The sequence below is a fragment of the Pongo pygmaeus genome, chromosome 12 (genome assembly GCF_028885625.2).
Source record: "Pongo pygmaeus isolate AG05252 chromosome 12, NHGRI_mPonPyg2-v2.0_pri, whole genome shotgun sequence".
Lineage (NCBI taxonomy): Eukaryota > Metazoa > Chordata > Mammalia > Primates > Hominidae > Pongo > Pongo pygmaeus.
In genome coordinates this window covers 36,422,969-36,440,897 of record NC_072385.2, presented here as the reverse complement: position 1 = coordinate 36,440,897, position 17,929 = coordinate 36,422,969, and the positions used below count along the sequence as shown (strand labels likewise).

The 17,929-nt window shown below is 42.0% G+C and overlaps 1 protein-coding gene across 2 annotated transcripts in view; it reads left to right on the top strand.

The window, feature by feature from the left end:
• TGFBRAP1 (transforming growth factor beta receptor associated protein 1) overlaps positions 1-17,929 on the top strand; it is a 64,609-nt gene that overhangs the window by 6,048 nt on the left and 40,632 nt on the right. Inside the window, exon 2 of one of the 2 annotated variants that reach the window (XM_054476609.2) lies at positions 15,654-16,350. In XM_054476609.2, coding sequence (XP_054332584.1) covers positions 15,663-16,350 — 688 coding nt within the window. In that variant the 5' untranslated portion in view covers positions 15,654-15,662. Of the gene's footprint in view, positions 1-15,648; positions 16,351-17,929 lie in introns of both variants that reach the window. The other variant, XM_054476610.2, reaches the window with a different exon arrangement.

The window sequence follows — 17,929 nt, the reverse complement described above, 5'->3', positions numbered from 1 at the left end:
TCTAATCTGTGACAGTTCCTCAGCCTTTCCTCTTTTTTCATGACCTTGACACTCTTAAAAGGATGTCAGAGATTTTGTAGACCATCCCTCAGTTTGGATTTATCTAAACTCCTCCAATTCCCATGGGGGATTCAAGATGCTCTCTGACAATCACCTTCACAATCTATAGAAACAACACATTTCAGAAAACCACATCAGTATCTCAAGACTTTAAGTCAACCCGTAAACCTACCAAAATGCATTTTTCAGATGGGACTTCAGTGATTGTCAGAGAGCCTATCAAACCCCCCATGGGAATTGGAGGTGTTTGGCAGTTTGTTTTCTAGTAGGGACTTTTGTTGACATCTCATTTCACTCATTTAGCACAAACACTGCATCTGAAGGTAGCTTGCAGTGGGAGAATATTGCTGGCAAGGTTTGCCTTTTCTCACCCAATATAGAATTTTGAGGCTGTGATTTGGCTCTTCATTCAGTCAGGAATGCAGCATGGGAAATAGAGGTTTTCAAGCCTTCACTCCCTGCTGCCTGCAAAAAAAGTGTCCAGTCATACCTGCCTGTCCTGCTCAACACCCACGATATGATGGTCAGGAGAGGAAGAATGGGCATGAGGTTGGTGCCTGTGCCAAAGGGAGATAGGAAGGTCTGAGTGCACCGAGTCCCAAGGGGTCGTGGAGATAGAGGCTGAGCGGCAGGCCCCTTGGCAGCTGCCCACACCGTTTCTGTTTCAGGAAGCTGACAAAGCCAGAGGTGGGTGTCAGCACATCCCCCCGCCCCCTTGACTGAAGTCACCACCTGACTTTTCCAGGCTTTCCCTCCCCATCCAGGCATCACAAGAGCCACCATCGCTGGGACCATAAGAAAACTGGCCTCCAATGCATGCTTCTGAGTCTTTCTCTCTTAAACTTCTCAGGACCAGCCTCAAAAAACATGGAGAATAAGGCAAGGTGTCCCACTGTGTTGCACACCACCCTTTTCCTTCACCTTCCTCCTCACCACCATGGTTTGCTTTTGGCTGAGTCCTTGGTGATTTAGCTTTCTCTCCTAATTATATGGCACCAGCATCCTAACTGGTTGATTGGGAGCTGTGAACGGCTGAAGTGTGCCAAGTTCTGTCTGCCCCCCATCCCTCTCAAAGGCTGTTAGGATCTATGGCAACTTTTGTCAATTCACTTACAGGTTTGGTTTTTAGAGCTAATATATGATATACAGTCATGCATCAGTTAACGACTAGGATATGTTCTGAGAAATCTCCCATTGGGCAATTTTGTCATCGTATGAACATCATAGAGTGATTACACAAACCTGGATGGTACAGTGTATTATACACCTGTATAGCTTCATACCCTAAGCTATATGGGTATGGCCTGTTGTTCCTAGGCTGCAAACCTATACAGCATGCTACTGTACTGAATCTCTAGGCGTAAGAGAATCTTGTAACAGAAAAGTATGTGTGTATCTGAACACATCTAAACACAGAAAAGGGATGGTAGAAATACTGTATAAAATACTAAAAAAAGGGTCCACCTGTGTGGGGCACTTACCATGAATGGAGCTCACAGGACTGGAAGTTTCTCTGGGTGAGTCAGTGAGTAAGTGGCAAGTAAAAGTGAAGGCCTAAAACATTACTGTACAGTACTATAGACTTTGTAAATATTGTACACTTAGGCTACACTAAATTTATTCTAAAAATACTTCAGTAATAAATTAATTTTAGCTTACTGTAACTTTTTTACTTTATAAACTTTTTTTAAGTTTTTCACTCTTTGTAATAACATGTAGCTGAAAACATGTTGTATAGCTGTACAAAAATATTTTCTTTATATCCTTATTCTATAAGTTTTCTCTTTTTTTTTTTTCTTTAAACTTTTTGGTTAAAAATGAAGACACAAACACACACACATTAGCCTTGGGCTGCACAGGGTCAGGATCATCCTTATCCCTGTCATCCACCTCCACATCTTGTCCCACCGGAAGGGATTCGGGGGCAGTAACATGCATGGAGCTGTTGTCTATGATAACAATTCCTTCTTCTGGAGTCCTCCTGAAGGACTGTTTTACAATTAACTTATTTTTTTTCTGCATAAGTAGGTGTACACTCTAAAATAATGATAAAAAGGGTAGTGGAGTAAATACATAAACCAGTAACATAGTCATTTATTATTATATCAAGTACTACATACTGTATGTAATTGAATGTGCTAGACATTTCTACGACTGGCACTGCAGTAGTAAAAAGGGTAGTGGAGTAAATACATAAACCAATAACATAGTCATTTATTATTATATCAAGTACTACATACTGTATGTAATTGAATGTGCTAGACTTTTCTACGACTGGCACTGCAGTAGTAAAAAGGGTAGTGGAGTAAATACATAAACCAGTAACATAGTCATTTATTATTATATCAAGTACTACATACTGTATGTAATTGAATGTGCTAGACTTTTCTACGACTGGCACTGCAGTAGGTTAGTATACGCCAGCAACACCACATGCAAGTGATGCATTGCGCTACAACGTTCCAACAGTTAGATTGTCACTAGGTGATAGGAATTGTTCAACTCCATTATAACCTTATGGGACCACTGTTGCAGATGCTGTCTGTTGTTAATGGAAATGTCATTATGCAGCACCACTGTGTTCAATTTTCCCCTGTGACGGACATTGCTATCTGTTTATGGCTTCATGGTCTTAGTAGATATGTTTATCCAGGTTAATTGAGAAACTGCTTCTCAGAGAAACATTTTTTTTCTATAAAAGTTATATATTAAAATGGCAAAATAGAAACTTTAAAAAAATCATTGTAGGCCAGGCATGGTGGCTCACGCCTGTAATTCCAGCACTTTGGAAGGCCGAGGTGGGCAGATCACCTGAGGTCAGGAGTTCGAGACCAGCCTGGCCAACACAGTGAAACCCCATCTCTACTAAAAATACAAAAAATTAGCCAGGCATGATGGCAGCTGCCTGTAATCACAGGTACTCAGGAGGCTGAGACAGGAGAATCACTTGAGCCTGGGAGGCAGAGGTTGCAGTGAGCCGAGACCGCGCCACTGTACTCCAGCCTGGGCGACAAAGCATGAGACTCCATTTCAAAAAAATAAATAAATAAATAAATAAGTCATTGTATTTATACAAAAACTGTAAATTGTAGGAAGATGCAAAGAAAGAAAGATACTCATGCCTAAAGCCAGGATCCCTGCCATCAGCCAGTCAGAGGAAGTCCAGTGTGTGGGAATCTGTGCCGTCCCCCAGAGCCCATTCTGAGGCTGCCCTTGTCTGCCAGATGTTGCTACTTTTCATATGGACAAGCGACAGATGAGAAGGAGGCAGTGTGTTTTCCTTTAGGGATTATTACGTTGTTAAATTCGATCCCACCACTGTAGTTAATGGTAACTATTTTCTGACTCATAGTGTTAATCCTTTGGAAAGGTATCTGTCTAGAGAGTAGTGTTTACTGAAATCCCTTTTGACAACTGCTTGGTTTGTGGAGTGCCTTGGACACTTACATGCTCTTTGGAACTCAGCAGCAATTCCGAACTGATTGTAGCTTATACAAGAGACTGATATTATGGAACAATAAGAATAGGTTAATAGCTATAATTTTTCTTACTAAATAAAGGAGGAAAGGTTGTCTGAGGTTAAAATTTTAAGGGCTGTGCATCTTAAGCTGAGTCTGGAGTTTATCTTTTGGGCAGGGAACTACCTTCTGGTGTGTTATAAGGAGGATAATGACCTAGTGTTTCAGGTGTGTGGCCCACATTCCTGCCTCCTTTCTGCATTGCCTTCAGATCTGACCTGGCTTTGGTCCAAATGTTAGAATGACCACTTGGTCTCTATTCATTTTTGATGGACTATCATAAAGAAAAAAAAAAAACTTCTTGCTGTAAAATGAGAAAATAACAAATCTTACTTGAGGTAGTGTGTCCTTTTTAAAATGCAGATACAGAATTAATTTTTAGCTTATTCATAGGACAGTGCCTTCTATTATAGGGCTGAGTTTTTGTGGTTCCTCCCCCAGGGTGATGAAGTTCTGGTGCACATATAGCTGCATAGGTTTCTGAAGAGTCTGTTTCATTTATAAGCTGTGAAGTAATTAGAAAACATGGGGGTTTTTTGCAGACACGTAGGACACCAGGCCAAGCTTAAAGTTGGCTCTCAGGTGGACATTATTTTGTAGAGCAGATAATAAAGTGTCATTCTTTGGTTCAAGAATAATTACTGGTAAAGAGCCTATCTTAATAAATGCCAGTTTGTCACAGCATTCTGTTTGGCAGAATATATTTATCTCTGTACCAGATTAGGAGTTTCCTATTGTGTGTGTGTGTGTATGTATGTGTGTATATAACATGTATGTATGTGTGTATATAACAGATATATATATTTCAATATATAACAAATACATACACACATACATATATGTATATATGCGTTAAACATATATATACCTATATATGTTAAACATATATATACCTATATATGTTAAACATATATATACCTATATATGTTAAACATATATATTAAAATCTTATGTATGTATTATGGTGATATTTATATAGTTAATGTTGGAGCTACAAGCCTCTTTTTTTTTCTTTCCTTTTTTTTTTTTTGAGAGAGTTTTGCTCTTGTTGCCCAGGCTGGAGTGCAGTGGCATGATCTCAGCTCACTGCAACCTCCGCTTCCTGGGTTCAAGTGATTCTCCTGCCTCAGCCTCCCAAGTAGCTGGGATTACAGGCACCTGCCACCACACCCAGCTAATTTTTGTATTTTTGGTAGAAATGGGGTTTCACCATGTTGGCCAGGCTGGTCTCAAACTCCTGACCTCAGGTAATCCACCCACCTTGACCTCCCAAAGTGCTGGGATTACAGGCGTGAGCCACTGCGCCCGGCCTACAAGCCTCTTTTTATGTCTAGATTATCTACTTAAAAAATTGCTCTTGGCCAGGCGCAGTGGCTCACGCCTGTAATTGCAACACTTTGGGAGGCTGAAGCAGGCAGATCACTTAAGGTCAGGAGTTCAAGACCAGCCTGACCAACATGGTGAGATTCCTGTCTCTACTAAAAATGCAAAAATTAGCTGGACAAAATGATGCACGCCTGTAATCCCAGGTACTCAGGAGGCTGAGGCACGAGAATTGCTTGAACCTAGGAGGCAGATGTTGCAGTGAGCCAAGATTGTGCCACTGCACTCCAGCCTGTGTGATGGAGTGAGACTCTGTCTCACCAAAAAAAAAAAAAAAAAAAAAAAAAAGGCTCTCATTCCACGTTTATTCTTCCTGCTGTGACTTTTTTTAATGAGGCCTGTCCTTGGTGAGTTTTAGTACAGAGGAAATGGAAAGAAGAGTAAGATAGTAAAACCAGTTTTGAACTGGTTGAAACTGAGAGTGGAGATACTTATGTGGCCCTGGAAGTGGAAGGGAGAGGGACAGAGGCCTATGAGGTAAGAGGCTAGCCTCACAGAAGCTGCTGCCCCAGACGGTATACACGCCCACGGGGCAGGGTGTTCGCCCCCTGAGCCATCTACCACATGCTGGTCTTTCCCTTTACCTTCTAGGGTATATTTATGGGAAATGATGGATGGAATGCCCCAAATTGGACTTTGATATCCTGAGAAATGGCCATTAAATATGGATACAAAATAAACTAAGCACTGCATTTAGATAAACTAAGAAATTATAAATCACTTATTTGTTTGATAAATGTGCTTCCATGCAAGAAATTCTTAACAAGGAACATACAGTTTGTGAATTCTACCAGGTTTATTAAACAGATTCTTTCTCTATTTCCAGGGTAAGCTGGTTTGGGGAAATGAGTAGAATTTTATACATTCTACATGTACATGTATATTTTTAATTAATATTTAATGCCTATAAAAAGATATTTGTAATCTGTGTAAGATATAGAGAGTCATAATAAAAGCAACCCCCAGCTTCAGAAATAAAACATTACTGACCCTTGGGAATCTCATGCACACCCATACCCAGTCCCATCCTCCCCGGATTTGTGTTCATCATTCCCTGAAGATTTTCTTAAGATTCATCCTTGTGGGTGGCTCTAGTTCATTCTCTTGCAGCTGTACAGTATTTCAGCCTTTGGAGGAAACATGAGGTGTTTCTGGTTTTCCTCTGTCTCAAACAGGATTGCTGTGACTTTCTTTGCACTGGTAAGCACAAAACAGACTCAGTAAGGCAGATGCCTAGGAGTAGAGTCATGGCTTACTCAGTCATGGCAGGGGCTTCCTAGGTAATGATAACCTGTCCTTACCAGCTCCAAACCTTCCCCTGGCATGGTGGAGCCTCCTCATTGTGCTGTGTTCTTAGGAACACCTCGTGTTGTCAGACTTCAAATATTTGTCAGTTTAATGGGTAGAAAATGAAATATCATTGCAGTTGTAATTTGCAAATTGCAGGTGCTAATCAGGTTGTGTTCTTTCGTGTTTATTGGATATTCATGTTTCCTCTCCATTGAAAGGCCTGTTTGTGTATTTCGCCCATCCTTCTGTTAGATCCTTGACTTTCTTGCTGCAGGAGTTCCCACATCATCCAGATGTTTCTGGTCAGATACATGATGTCAGTGTCTTCTCCCCAGCCCCCTTTTCCCCTTAGCTTTTCACTTTCTTATCGTGTCTTTTGAAGAACAGAAACAGTACATTTTCACATGGGAGAATTTATCATTTTTCCTTAGGGTTTGTGCTTTTTTATATCTTATTTTAGAAATTCTCCCTTACCCTAAGAAGGTCATGAGAATACTTTTTCATGCTTTTTTTTCCCAATGTTTCAAAGTTATGTCTTTTATACTTAAGAATATTAATCACCTGGAATAATTTTGATGTGTGGTGTGAGGTAGGAATCTAGCTTTCTTTTTTTTTTTTTGAGATGAGTCTCGCTCTGTCACCAGGCTGGAGTGCAGTGGCACGATCTTGGCTCACTGCAATCTCCCAGGTTCAAGCGATTCTCCTGCCTTAGCCTCCTGAGTAGCTGGGACTACAGGCATGCGCCACCACGCCCGGCTAATTTTTGTATTTTTAGTGTAGACGGGGTTTCACCATGTTGGCCAGGATGGTCTCCATCTCTTGACCTCGTGATCCTCCTGCCTCGGCCTCCCAAAGTGCTGGGATTACAGGCATGAGCCACTATGCCTGGCAGAATCTAGCTTTCTTATATTTTCTATGGACATCTAGTACATACAAATACTGTACTTGTATTTCTATGGACATACAAGTACTGTTTACTGTACATTGTATACACGGTATATGCCCCACATGTACAGTGCCAACCTAGTCAGGTTTCAAGTTTCCACATATGCATGGCCTGTTTCTGGGCACCCAGATGTGTTCTCTAGGTCTGTCCTTGTGCTAGTCCAACATTATCTTAATTACCATGGTTTTTGATTATATTTTATCTGTTGAGTCAAGTCTCCTGACCTTTTTTCAGAAGTGTCTAACTTTTTCTGGCCCTTTCTGCCATGTGAATTTTTTTTTTTTGAGACGGAGTCTCAGTCTGTCACTCAGGCTGGAGTGCAGTGGCATAATCTCAGCTCACTGCAACCTCCGCCTCCCAGGTTCAAACGATTCTCCTGCATCAGCCTTCTGAGTAGCTGGGACTACAGGTGTGCACAGCCACGCCCAGATAATTTTTGTATTTTTAGTAGAGACGGAGTTTCACCATGTTGTCCAGGTTGGTCTCGAACTCCTGACCTCAGGTGATCCATTCGCCTCGGCCTCCCAAAGTGCTGGGATTACAGGATTACAGGCATGAGCCACTGCTCCCAGTCTGCCATGTGAATTTTAGAATCTGCTTTTTGAGTTACACGCACGCACACACACACACACACACACACACACACACACACACACACACACACACACACACACACACACACACATTCCCCGTACCTGTAAGAGTTTGTATTGGAATGGCTTTTTTTTTTCCTCTGGATCAGGTAGGCGATTTTTTTTTTTTTTTTTTGTAAAAACATAATTTGCATACAGTAAAATACACAGAACATAAATGCACAAGTCAGTGAATTTTGATAACTCCATACACTTGCATAGCTAATACCTTAAATAAGATACAGACTATGTCTGTCACCCAGAAAGTTCGCTGTGTCCCTTTCCACTTAGTCATCCAGTTCCTTCCAAAGTAAACACTGTTCTGATTTCTGTCGCTGTAGATTAGCGTTGCCTACTTTTGAACTTCAGATAATTGGAAATATACAAATAAGCATGATTTCTTCCACTCAGTGTTTTTGAGGGTCATCTATTTGTTGCCTTTGTCAGTAGTTTATTTCTTTTTATTTCTAAGTAGTATTCCACTGTATAAATATGCCACAATTAAATGGGGGTAAGTGGAGAAAACTGAGCCGTTCCCTTTTTTTGGGTAATATGAATAAGTTTGCTGTGCATATCTTATATCTTATACAGGTCTTTTTGTGGATATAGATATATACCCAACAGAAATGGAAATATTAAACATGGTGTAACTGGACAAATGCATGTTTAAGTTTATAAAAAACTGCTGAACAGATCTCCAAAGTTTACCCTTTTAAACTCCTTCCAGCAACATATGAGATTTCCAGTTGTTCTACATCCTCATTAACATTTGGTGTTGTCGATCTTTTTAATGGTAGCTCTTCTAGTAGGTGTGAAGTGATAGCTCATTGTGGCTTAAAATAAATATCTCGGTTAAAGATGGGGAGCATCTTTTTATGTTCTTATTGGTCATTCATATGCCTTTTGTGAAGGGTTTGAGTCATTTGCCCATTTTAAAAATGTTTGTCTTCTTGTTATTCATTTGTAGGAGTTTTTCTATATTCTGGATATGAGTCCTTTGCCAGATACATGCATTACAAATTTTTCTCCCAATCTCGGGCTTGACCTGTTTGTCTATCCTCATGTCTTAATTATTGTAGTAGTAGAGCAATTTCTGAAATCAGTTAATGTAGGTCCTTCAGTTTTGTTCTTCATTTTCAAGACTGTTTTGACTATGCTATATTCTGTGCTTTCCATTTAAAATTTAAAACTAGCTTTTCAATTTCTGCAGAAAAGCCTTCTAAGATGATAATTTAGGTCTTCCTTAATGTCTAACAATTAAATTTTATTATTTTATCCATAAAGATCTTAAATATCACTGTTAGATAATTATTTCATACCTTATATTTTCTACTATTGCAAGTTTTTTTTAAGTTTCTAATTTTGGGGCTAGAAATACAAACTACTTTGGTTTTTAAAAAAATTAAACTATAAAGTCATTAATTCTAATAGCTTTTTTGTGGGTTTCTATGTAAACAGTAATGTCATTTGTGAATAATTATAATTTTATGTTTTTGTTTTCAATTCTTCTTCTTTTTTTTTTTTTTTCGAGACAGAGTCTCGCTCTGTTGCCCAGGCTGGAGTGCAGTGGTGTGATCTTGGCTCACTGCAAGCTCTGCCTCCCAGGTCCAAGCGATTCTCCTGCCTCAGCCTCCCAAGTAGCTGGGATTACAGGTGCCTGCCACCACGCCCGGCTAATTTTTGTATTTTTAGTAGAGACGGGGTTTCACCATGTTGGCTAGACTGGTCTCGAACTCCTGACCTCAGGTGATCCACCTGCCCTGGCCTCCCAAAGTCCTGGGATTACAGGCATGAGCCACCAAGCCCGGCCTGTTTTCAATTCTTTGTAACTATTCTTGTTTTATGGTACTGGCAAAGACTCCTAATACAGTGCTGAACTGAGATCGTGTATTAGTTTCTAGGGCTGCTGTAAGAAAGTACTACAGGCTGGGTGCCTTAAACAACAGAAACTTATTACTTCAGAGTTTTGGAGGGTAGAAATCTGAGAGCAAGGTCTGGTAACTTCAGACATTCCTTAGCTTATAGATCTCCTTCCTCTTCCTGTGTGTTCACTTATCTTTTCTCTGTATGTATCTGTCTCTGTGTACAAATTTCCCCTTTTTATAAGTACGCAGTCACATTGGATTAGAGCTCACCCTAAATGACTCTGATCATCTTTTTCCACATAAGGTCCCATTCACGGGTACTGGGGGTTAGGACTTCAGCATGATTGGGGGAGAGTCATTTCAACCCATAACAGATGGCAATAGTAGACATTCTTGTCTTGTTGCTTGTTCCAAAAGGAAAGATTTTAAAATTTAATTTAATTTATTTAACACTTTTTCTGCATCTTTTGAAATAGTTTTTTTCTTTTAATTTATAAATGTGGTGAGCTAAACAAACAGATTTTATTACCTTAAACCAATATTGCATCCCAACTTAACCATATTGTATTTTTGATATATATTTGTCGATTTCATGTGCTAATATTTAGTGTTTTTGCAGGCTTATTTGTGAGTAAGAATGAGCTGTGATTTTTCCTTTTTCCTTATATGGTTTGAATATCAAAGTTTTACTTTCTGCTACTTTCATAAAATAAAGTAAGGATATGTTCCATCTTTTATTTATCTTTTTATCCTTAGGAACATTTATTATGTGAAATTGGAATTAGGTGATTCCTAAGTGTTTAGTGGAACTTGCTAGGAGATCCATCTGGACCTGGCACTTGCTTTGTAGGATAGACAGTGTCTATTAAATCAGGATGTAGCCAGTGCTCTGTGCTGCCCATAAACTCATCCCAGTCAGCTCTGCTGGCCTTGGCATTGTGCTGTGAAAAGAAGTGGGGCCTCTAGAAGCCTACATAGCTTTTGTAACAGGTCTCCAAGTAAAGAACACAGAAACTTCCTTTGAAACTTATGGGTAATATAAAATCTGTGGTGCCCAGCCCCATGTGTAGCCAGAAAGAACAGAATTGTCATTTTTGAACTGAGGTTTAGGAATCTTCCTAAGGAGTAAGGGAAGATACCAAAAGTTATCAGTTCTTTTTTTTTTTTTAAGAGACGGAGTTTCACTCTTGATGCCCAGGCTGGAGTGCAGTGGCGCAATCTCTGCTCACTGTAACCTCTGCCTCCAGGGTTCAAGTGATTCTCCTGCCTCAGCCTCTCAAGTAGCTGGAATTATAGGCATGTGCCATCACACCTGGCTAATTTTTGTATTTTTAGTAGAAACGAGGTTTCACCATGTTGGCCAGGCTGGTCTCGAACTCCTGACCTCAGGTGGTCCACCTGCCTCGGCCTCCCAAAGTGCTGGGATTACAGGCGTAAGCCACCATGCCTGGCCAAAAGTCATCAGTTCTTTTAAAGTGATGCCAGATACTGACTAAAAGATAATGTTTCTGTGTACATTTGTAGAAAAAGATTCGTATTTTTACATTAGCATCTTTAAAGATGCTGACTAAGATTCTGACTATCACCAGTGGCAGAATCTTTAAAATGACAATGTGCATATTCTTAACCTGGTAGGAAATAATTACTAATATTTTTATTTTGACCCTTAGCATGTATTACTTTATACTATTACTGATTTATTTTTCTAGTCCTATTTCCTTAATAGGACAGGGAGACTCTTAGGAAGTGGGATTGTGTCTTGTAATTGTTTAGTTTAGTTTTTTGCAAACTTAGAGGTGCTTGCTGCATATGCAATGTTAGCTTTAATTAAATTATGGTCCTTGAGCATCCTAGCATTTTCCAATCTCTTCCCTTCCTGGGTATGTATTCTGAAATTTTAAGAAAACATTAAAATGTTGATCTTTTAAATTATTATAATCATACTTTTAAAGTGAATTTTTAAAATTTAATATTCTTATTTTTTTAAAAAATAGAGACCAAGTCTCAATATTTTGCCCAGGCTGGTCTTGAACTCTTGGGCACAAGTGATCTTCCTGCCTGGGCCTCTCAAAGTGTTAGGATTATAGGTAAGCCTTAAAGTGAAGTTCTAACAAAAAGTTTAAATTTTAGATCATTTTGAGATCACACAGTGAAGTATGAATTTTATACCTTAGAGAAATGTTTCCTTTTATTACCATGTTGAAACTTCTCTGATTCAGAACCCCAGCAAGTTATATTTAATAGAGGTGTGGCCTAAAGTTTATCTTTTTATGATTCATATTTTATCTAAGTAAATATATCATGTGAATTAGATCATGGAGAGAATTTTCCCACTGCTTAAAAGAAATAGTTTTTTAAATTAATTTTTTTTTTTTTTTTTTTGAGATGGAGTTTTGCTCTTGTCACCCAGGCTGGAGTGCAGTGGTGCAATCTCAGCTTACTGCAACCTCTGCCTCCCAGTTCAAGCGATTCTCCTGCCTCAGCCTCCTGAATAGCTGGAATTACAGGTGCCCGCCACCATGCCTGGCTAACTTTTTTTTGTGTGTATTTTTAGTAGAGATGGGGTTTTGCCATGTTGGGCAGGCTGGTCTTGAACTCCTAACCTCAGGTGATCTGCCTGCTTCAGCCTCCCAAAATGCTGGGATTAGAGGTGTGAGCCACCACTCCTAGCCAATTTTTTTTTTCTTTTTTCTTTTTTTTTCTGTGTGAAAGCATCTCACACTGTTTCCCAGGCTGGAGAGCAGTGGTGCGATCATGGCTCACTGAAGCCGCAAACCACTGGGCTCAAGCAACCCTCCTGCCTCAGCCTCCTGAGGAGGAGGGAATACAGGTGTGCCCCACCAGGCCTGGCTAAGTTTTTATATTTTTTTTATAGAGACAGGGTTAAGTATAAGTTATTTTTAAGTACTAGCATGTTACTTCTTCAGCTTTCATTTACCTCCATGTAATTCTGCATTATTACCATTTAATTACCAAAGCAAGTCCTTAATTTAAAGGCCTATAATAGGAAGCTTATCTTTAGCAAGGCTTGAGTAACAGTTTACTAGATAATGAAACAATATTGCATTTCTTTTTAAATATTATAGAGTTAGGACTTTTTAGTAAACCATATATATATTTTTTTAACAGCTCTCTCTCCCTCTCCCCTTCTCTATCTACCCCAGGATTTAGACTAAACATGAAGAGTTTGATTCTTTCTATAATATTCTTTACTGCAAATGTGTTTAGTTTATCCCTTATGCTAACTGAAGACTGGGGCTGGAATTATGAATAATATACTTTTAAGAAGCTAAATAAAAGAAGTTTGATTGTAGGTGCCCAGAGTTCGTTTCTCTATTCCTTCCGCAAAAGGAGACACAATTTATATTTTAAATGGCAGAACTGTTTACTCCTGCCATTTAAAAAAGACAACCCTGATTGATTAATCAATGAAGGAAGAAGTATCTTATATTACTTCACTTTCACTAACTTAGATGTCTGGAAGCCGACATTTCAATATCTGGGTTTTACTCATTAGCTCTTAAATGGAGAAAAAAATGTTGTCTAGGTGAGTTTTGGTGGTTATGTTTGGTTGCGACAAATACACGATGTTGTTTAAGAGCTGTTTGTGCCAGAGACTATTTGTAGAAGCCTGCAAGAGTTCTGCACCCGGTCTTACCTGGGATTCTGGGGATGTTCCCACAGCCCCGAGGTAGATGGACATGATTCCTTCTCTATGGTGCCTTTAGAACGTCCCTCTACACTTCCCCTAGCTCTTTTCCATAGTTTCTCTGAAGATGAGCTCCCATAAATGAGTGTGAAGATGTCTTGGGGTGGGGCAGGTGTGCGAGTGTGTGTTCTGGCTTATGATGCAGGCTGTCTTTTGGCGGAGGTGAACAGGTTACCCATATCTGAGGACAGAAGACAGCATAGTCTAATCTCTTGGTGCCCAGCTTGGGAAATAAACCCCTGAAGCAAGCTGGTAGTTTGAGAGAGGAGTGAGAGCTGATCCAGACTGGGAGGGAATCATAGTATTTATGATGAGATCCAAAAGTTTGAGTGCTGTGTGCCAGCTGTCAGCATTTTATATGAGCTCACTTACTTAATCGTGCAACAGTCCTATGAAGTAGGTACCGTTATTCTCATTTCACAGATGAGGTAGTTGAGGCTGGAATAGCCAAGTGTCCATTCCAGCTGCTGTAACAAACTACCATACACTAGGTAATTAATAGACAATAGAAATGTATTCCTTACCGTTCTGGAGGCTGGGAAGTCCAAGATTGAGGCATGGTAGGCTCAGTGTTTGGTGAGGGCCCATCCCTCAGGGGTGGTGCCTTCCAGCTGCCTCCTCACACAGTGGATGGAAGGAACAAATAAGCTCTCTGGGGCCTCTTTGATAAGGGCACTAATGCCATTCATAAGGGCTCCACCCTCATGACCTAATCACCTCCCCACCTCCCAACACTACCACTCTGGGGATTAAGTTCCAACATATGAATTTTAGGGGGACACAGACATTCTGACCATAGCACCAAGTAATTTGCTCAAGTGATGGGAAGAAAACAGGAAGGACTGATGTGTCTACAGACAAGCCTCCTCCTCAACCCTGGGGTACCCTTCCTCCTGGGGGTTTTGTTGAGCTAAGGAAGGGGGCTGGAGTCTCACTTGTGTGTAGCTGTCATTGCCCCCATGGATGGGGGCAGACACGAAATTGTAGAATTCCAAAATTTTCTATTTGAAAGGCACCAAAGAAGTTCTCTGATTCCTTCCCTTCCCTGATGCGTGAGCCTTTCTTGAATATTTCTGAGAGATCTTCCCCGCTTTGCTGGAAGGCCTCCAAGTATTAGGAACTTAAGCTCTCATGAAGCAGCACTGTTCCATGTTCAGAGAACTTCAGGTGAGGAAGTGATAGTGATAGGGAGCCTTTCACTTCAAGCTCTCCGAACATGCAGCAGTGCTGACGCAAGCCCAGCCAGCTGCCCTGCAGCTCCCGTCGTTCTCTGCAGTCCTCTTTCCAGCTCTCTGATCCCCTGCCCTGCTCCCGATCACAGGGACTGTGCCTTTGAGTTTGCTTCTGGCTGCTGAGAAGTCGGAAAGGCCACCTTGCCTGATCTTCTCCCTCTGACTTTGTGGAGTGTGAAGCCACAGTTCTTTGCAGAAGATAAAGTAGGAGGCCACGGGCTAGTGTGTGGGAAAGTCTCACTTCCAGTAGGAGCCAGGGACCGGTCCACACATCCACTAAATAGCTCCACTCACCATCTGAAAACCTTTCAAGATCCGAGGCACACCTTTACTCTCCACATGAATACATTTACTCCGGAGCTGGGGCTGATGCGCCCGCCTTGTTGGGAAGAACACAAAGGAATCCAAGGCCTGACGTCTGCCTCGGTGTTCCTGGCAGGATCCTGTCACTGTGGTTGTGTTCATTGACTAAAGTGCATATTCAAGTAGCTGTAGAAACTCGGGGAAGATCAGTGAGGATCATTTCTGCCTTTTTCAAAAATCCTTTTTTTTTTTTTTTTTTTAAATGGGGTCTCATTATATTGCCCAGGCTGGCCTCCAGTTCCTGGGGTCAAGCCATCCTCCTGCCTCACAGAAATCCTTTTGTTATGTTGCCTGTGGGTGAATGCATGCATTTGTCTTCTGCCTGCAAGCATGTCTGCCAGGAGCAATGTGAGGAGGCTCCAGGTGACTCTGTGGGGACTGAGCAGGATGGCACATGATCACAAGCACATACATATGTGTGTATGGGTGTGTGTGTGTGTGTGTGTGTGTATGTGGTTTACTTCTTGGGTCTCTTGCTGTCTGATGGGGAAGGTTAGTGGGGAAATGGTTTCTTTCCATTTTTTGATAGCGTGGAATGATTTTCTTTAATGAAAATGATAACTAGGGAATCCACATATCATTATTGCAGCCTCTGTTTCTGCTTCTTCCTTGTTCCTCTAAAATTAGTTTTCCTCTTTCTCTTCCGGCAGATCAGCCAGTAGACATGATGAGCATCAAAGCCTTTACGCTTGTCTCTGCTGTGGAGCGGGAGCTGCTAATGGGCGACAAGGAGCGCGTCAACATAGAGTGCGTGGAGTGCTGCGGCAGGGACCTCTACGTGGGCACCAACGACTGCTTCGTCTACCACTTCCTGTTGGAGGAGAGGCCAGTGCCTGCTGGGTCAGCCACGTTCACTGCCACCAAACAGCTGCAGAGACACCTGGGCTTCAAGAAGCCTGTGAACGAGCTGCGCGCGGCCTCAGCACTCAACAGGCTGCTGGTGCTGTGTGACAACTCCATCAGCCTGGTCAACATGCTGAACCTCGAGCCAGTGCCTTCAGGGGCCCGCATCAAGGGGGCAGCCACGTTTGCACTGAACGAGAACCCTGTGAGTGGGGACCCGTTCTGTGTAGAAGTTTGCATCATCTCTGTCAAACGCAGAACCATCCAGATGTTTCTGGTGTACGAGGACCGGGTGCAGATCGTCAAGGAGGTGTCGACTGCCGAGCAGCCCCTCGCTGTGGCTGTGGACGGCCACTTCCTGTGTCTGGCTCTGACCACTCAGTACATCATCCACAATTACAGCACAGGCGTCTCCCAGGACCTGTTTCCCTACTGCAGCGAGGAGAGGCCGCCGATCGTCAAGAGGATAGGGAGACAGGAGTTCCTGCTGGCGGGCCCCGGAGGGCTGGGTGAGGAGGATGCATTTGTGCGCCTGGTCTTTTTGGGTTGGCCTCGGTGACTGCATGTTGCAACTGGATAGTGAGATTGGTGCTGTGCAGAATAAATCCTCAGTGACATTGGGCGTGTGTGGCAAGACAGAGGTAGCAGTGCTTGACCAGTGCTTGATGAAATCCAGTTCGATTGTTCTGTGAACATGGGGTTGGAGTCATAAAACCAGTTTCTTTCACATTGAAGTGGAGCTTGAAGACAGCTCTGGTGGTGTTACCGGGAATGGGGGATGTTCTCAGCCCTTAGTCATCTTGGGAGAAAGATTTTGGCCAAGAGACAATTCAGAGATAGCAGAGAGCTTTCTGAAGGGACATAGAGAACAGAGAGTTTATATGGAGAGAGACAGTACGTTCTGAAAGATGAGGGAGAGTGGGATGCTGAGAGAGTGAGCCAGCAGCCCTGAGAGTTCTGCATCAGGTTTTTATGATGCTGGATTTTTTCTTGGCGTTCCCACCTGTCTTAAGTTTCTGCCTTTTTCCTTTGTCTGGTTTTCCCGCTTCTGGCTTAAATCCCCACCTTTTCCTCCCACCTAATTTCTACTCTAAGCTTGTGGGACCCTCTCCTACTATTAGTTGGTGCACATGTACAGCTGGTGTTGGATGTGAATCCCAACTAATGGCTGCATTGCTCATTACCTCCACCCCAGGAAGGTTGTACAGTGGTTAGGTCCATACTTACTGCACCTGCATGTCTCTTTGGAATTTCTCCTTTACCCTCTTTCCCTCCTCTCTGCTCATATCTAGCATGCATGTTTTGTTTGTTTGTTTGTTTTGAGACAGAGTCTCGCTTTATTGCCCAGGCTGGCACAGTATCAGCTTACTGCAACCTCTACCTCCCAGATTCAAGCGATTCTCCCTGCCTCAACCTCCCAAATAGCTGAGATTTCAGGCATGCACCACCACGCCCGGCTAATTTTTGTATTTTTAGTAGAGATGGGGTTTCACCATGTTGGCCAGGTTGGTCTTGAACTCCTGACCTCAAGGGATCCACCCATCTCGGCCTCCCAAAGTGCTGGGATTACAAGCATCAGCCACCATGCCTGGCCAGCATGCATCTTTTTGATGGTCTCTGGGATGTGGGATTTTCCAGACCTCCCTTTTCTCAGGGGCTCTTCCCTCCCATTCATGTCTAGCTAGCTATCTACCCACTTTAACAGTGGGAAAATTCTTTTCAGTAAATAACTACAGAAATAACTCCGGGCCGGGTGCAGTGGCTCACTTCTATAATCCCAGCACTTTGGGAGGCCAAAGCAGGCGGATCACCTGTGGTCGGGAGTTCGAGACCATCCTGACCAAAGTGGAGAAACCCTGTCTCTACTAAAAATACAAAATTAGCCGGGCATGGTGGTGCATGCCTGTAATCCCAGCTACTCAGAAAGCTGAGGCAGGAGAATTGCTTGAACCCAGGAGGCAGCGGTTGCGGTGAGCCGAGATCACGCCATTGCACTCCAGCCTGGGCAACAAGAGCGAAACTCTGTCTCAAAAAAAAAAAAAAAAAAAAACCCAGGAAACTCCGTAAGGGTTCCTGGTAAGATTTTCC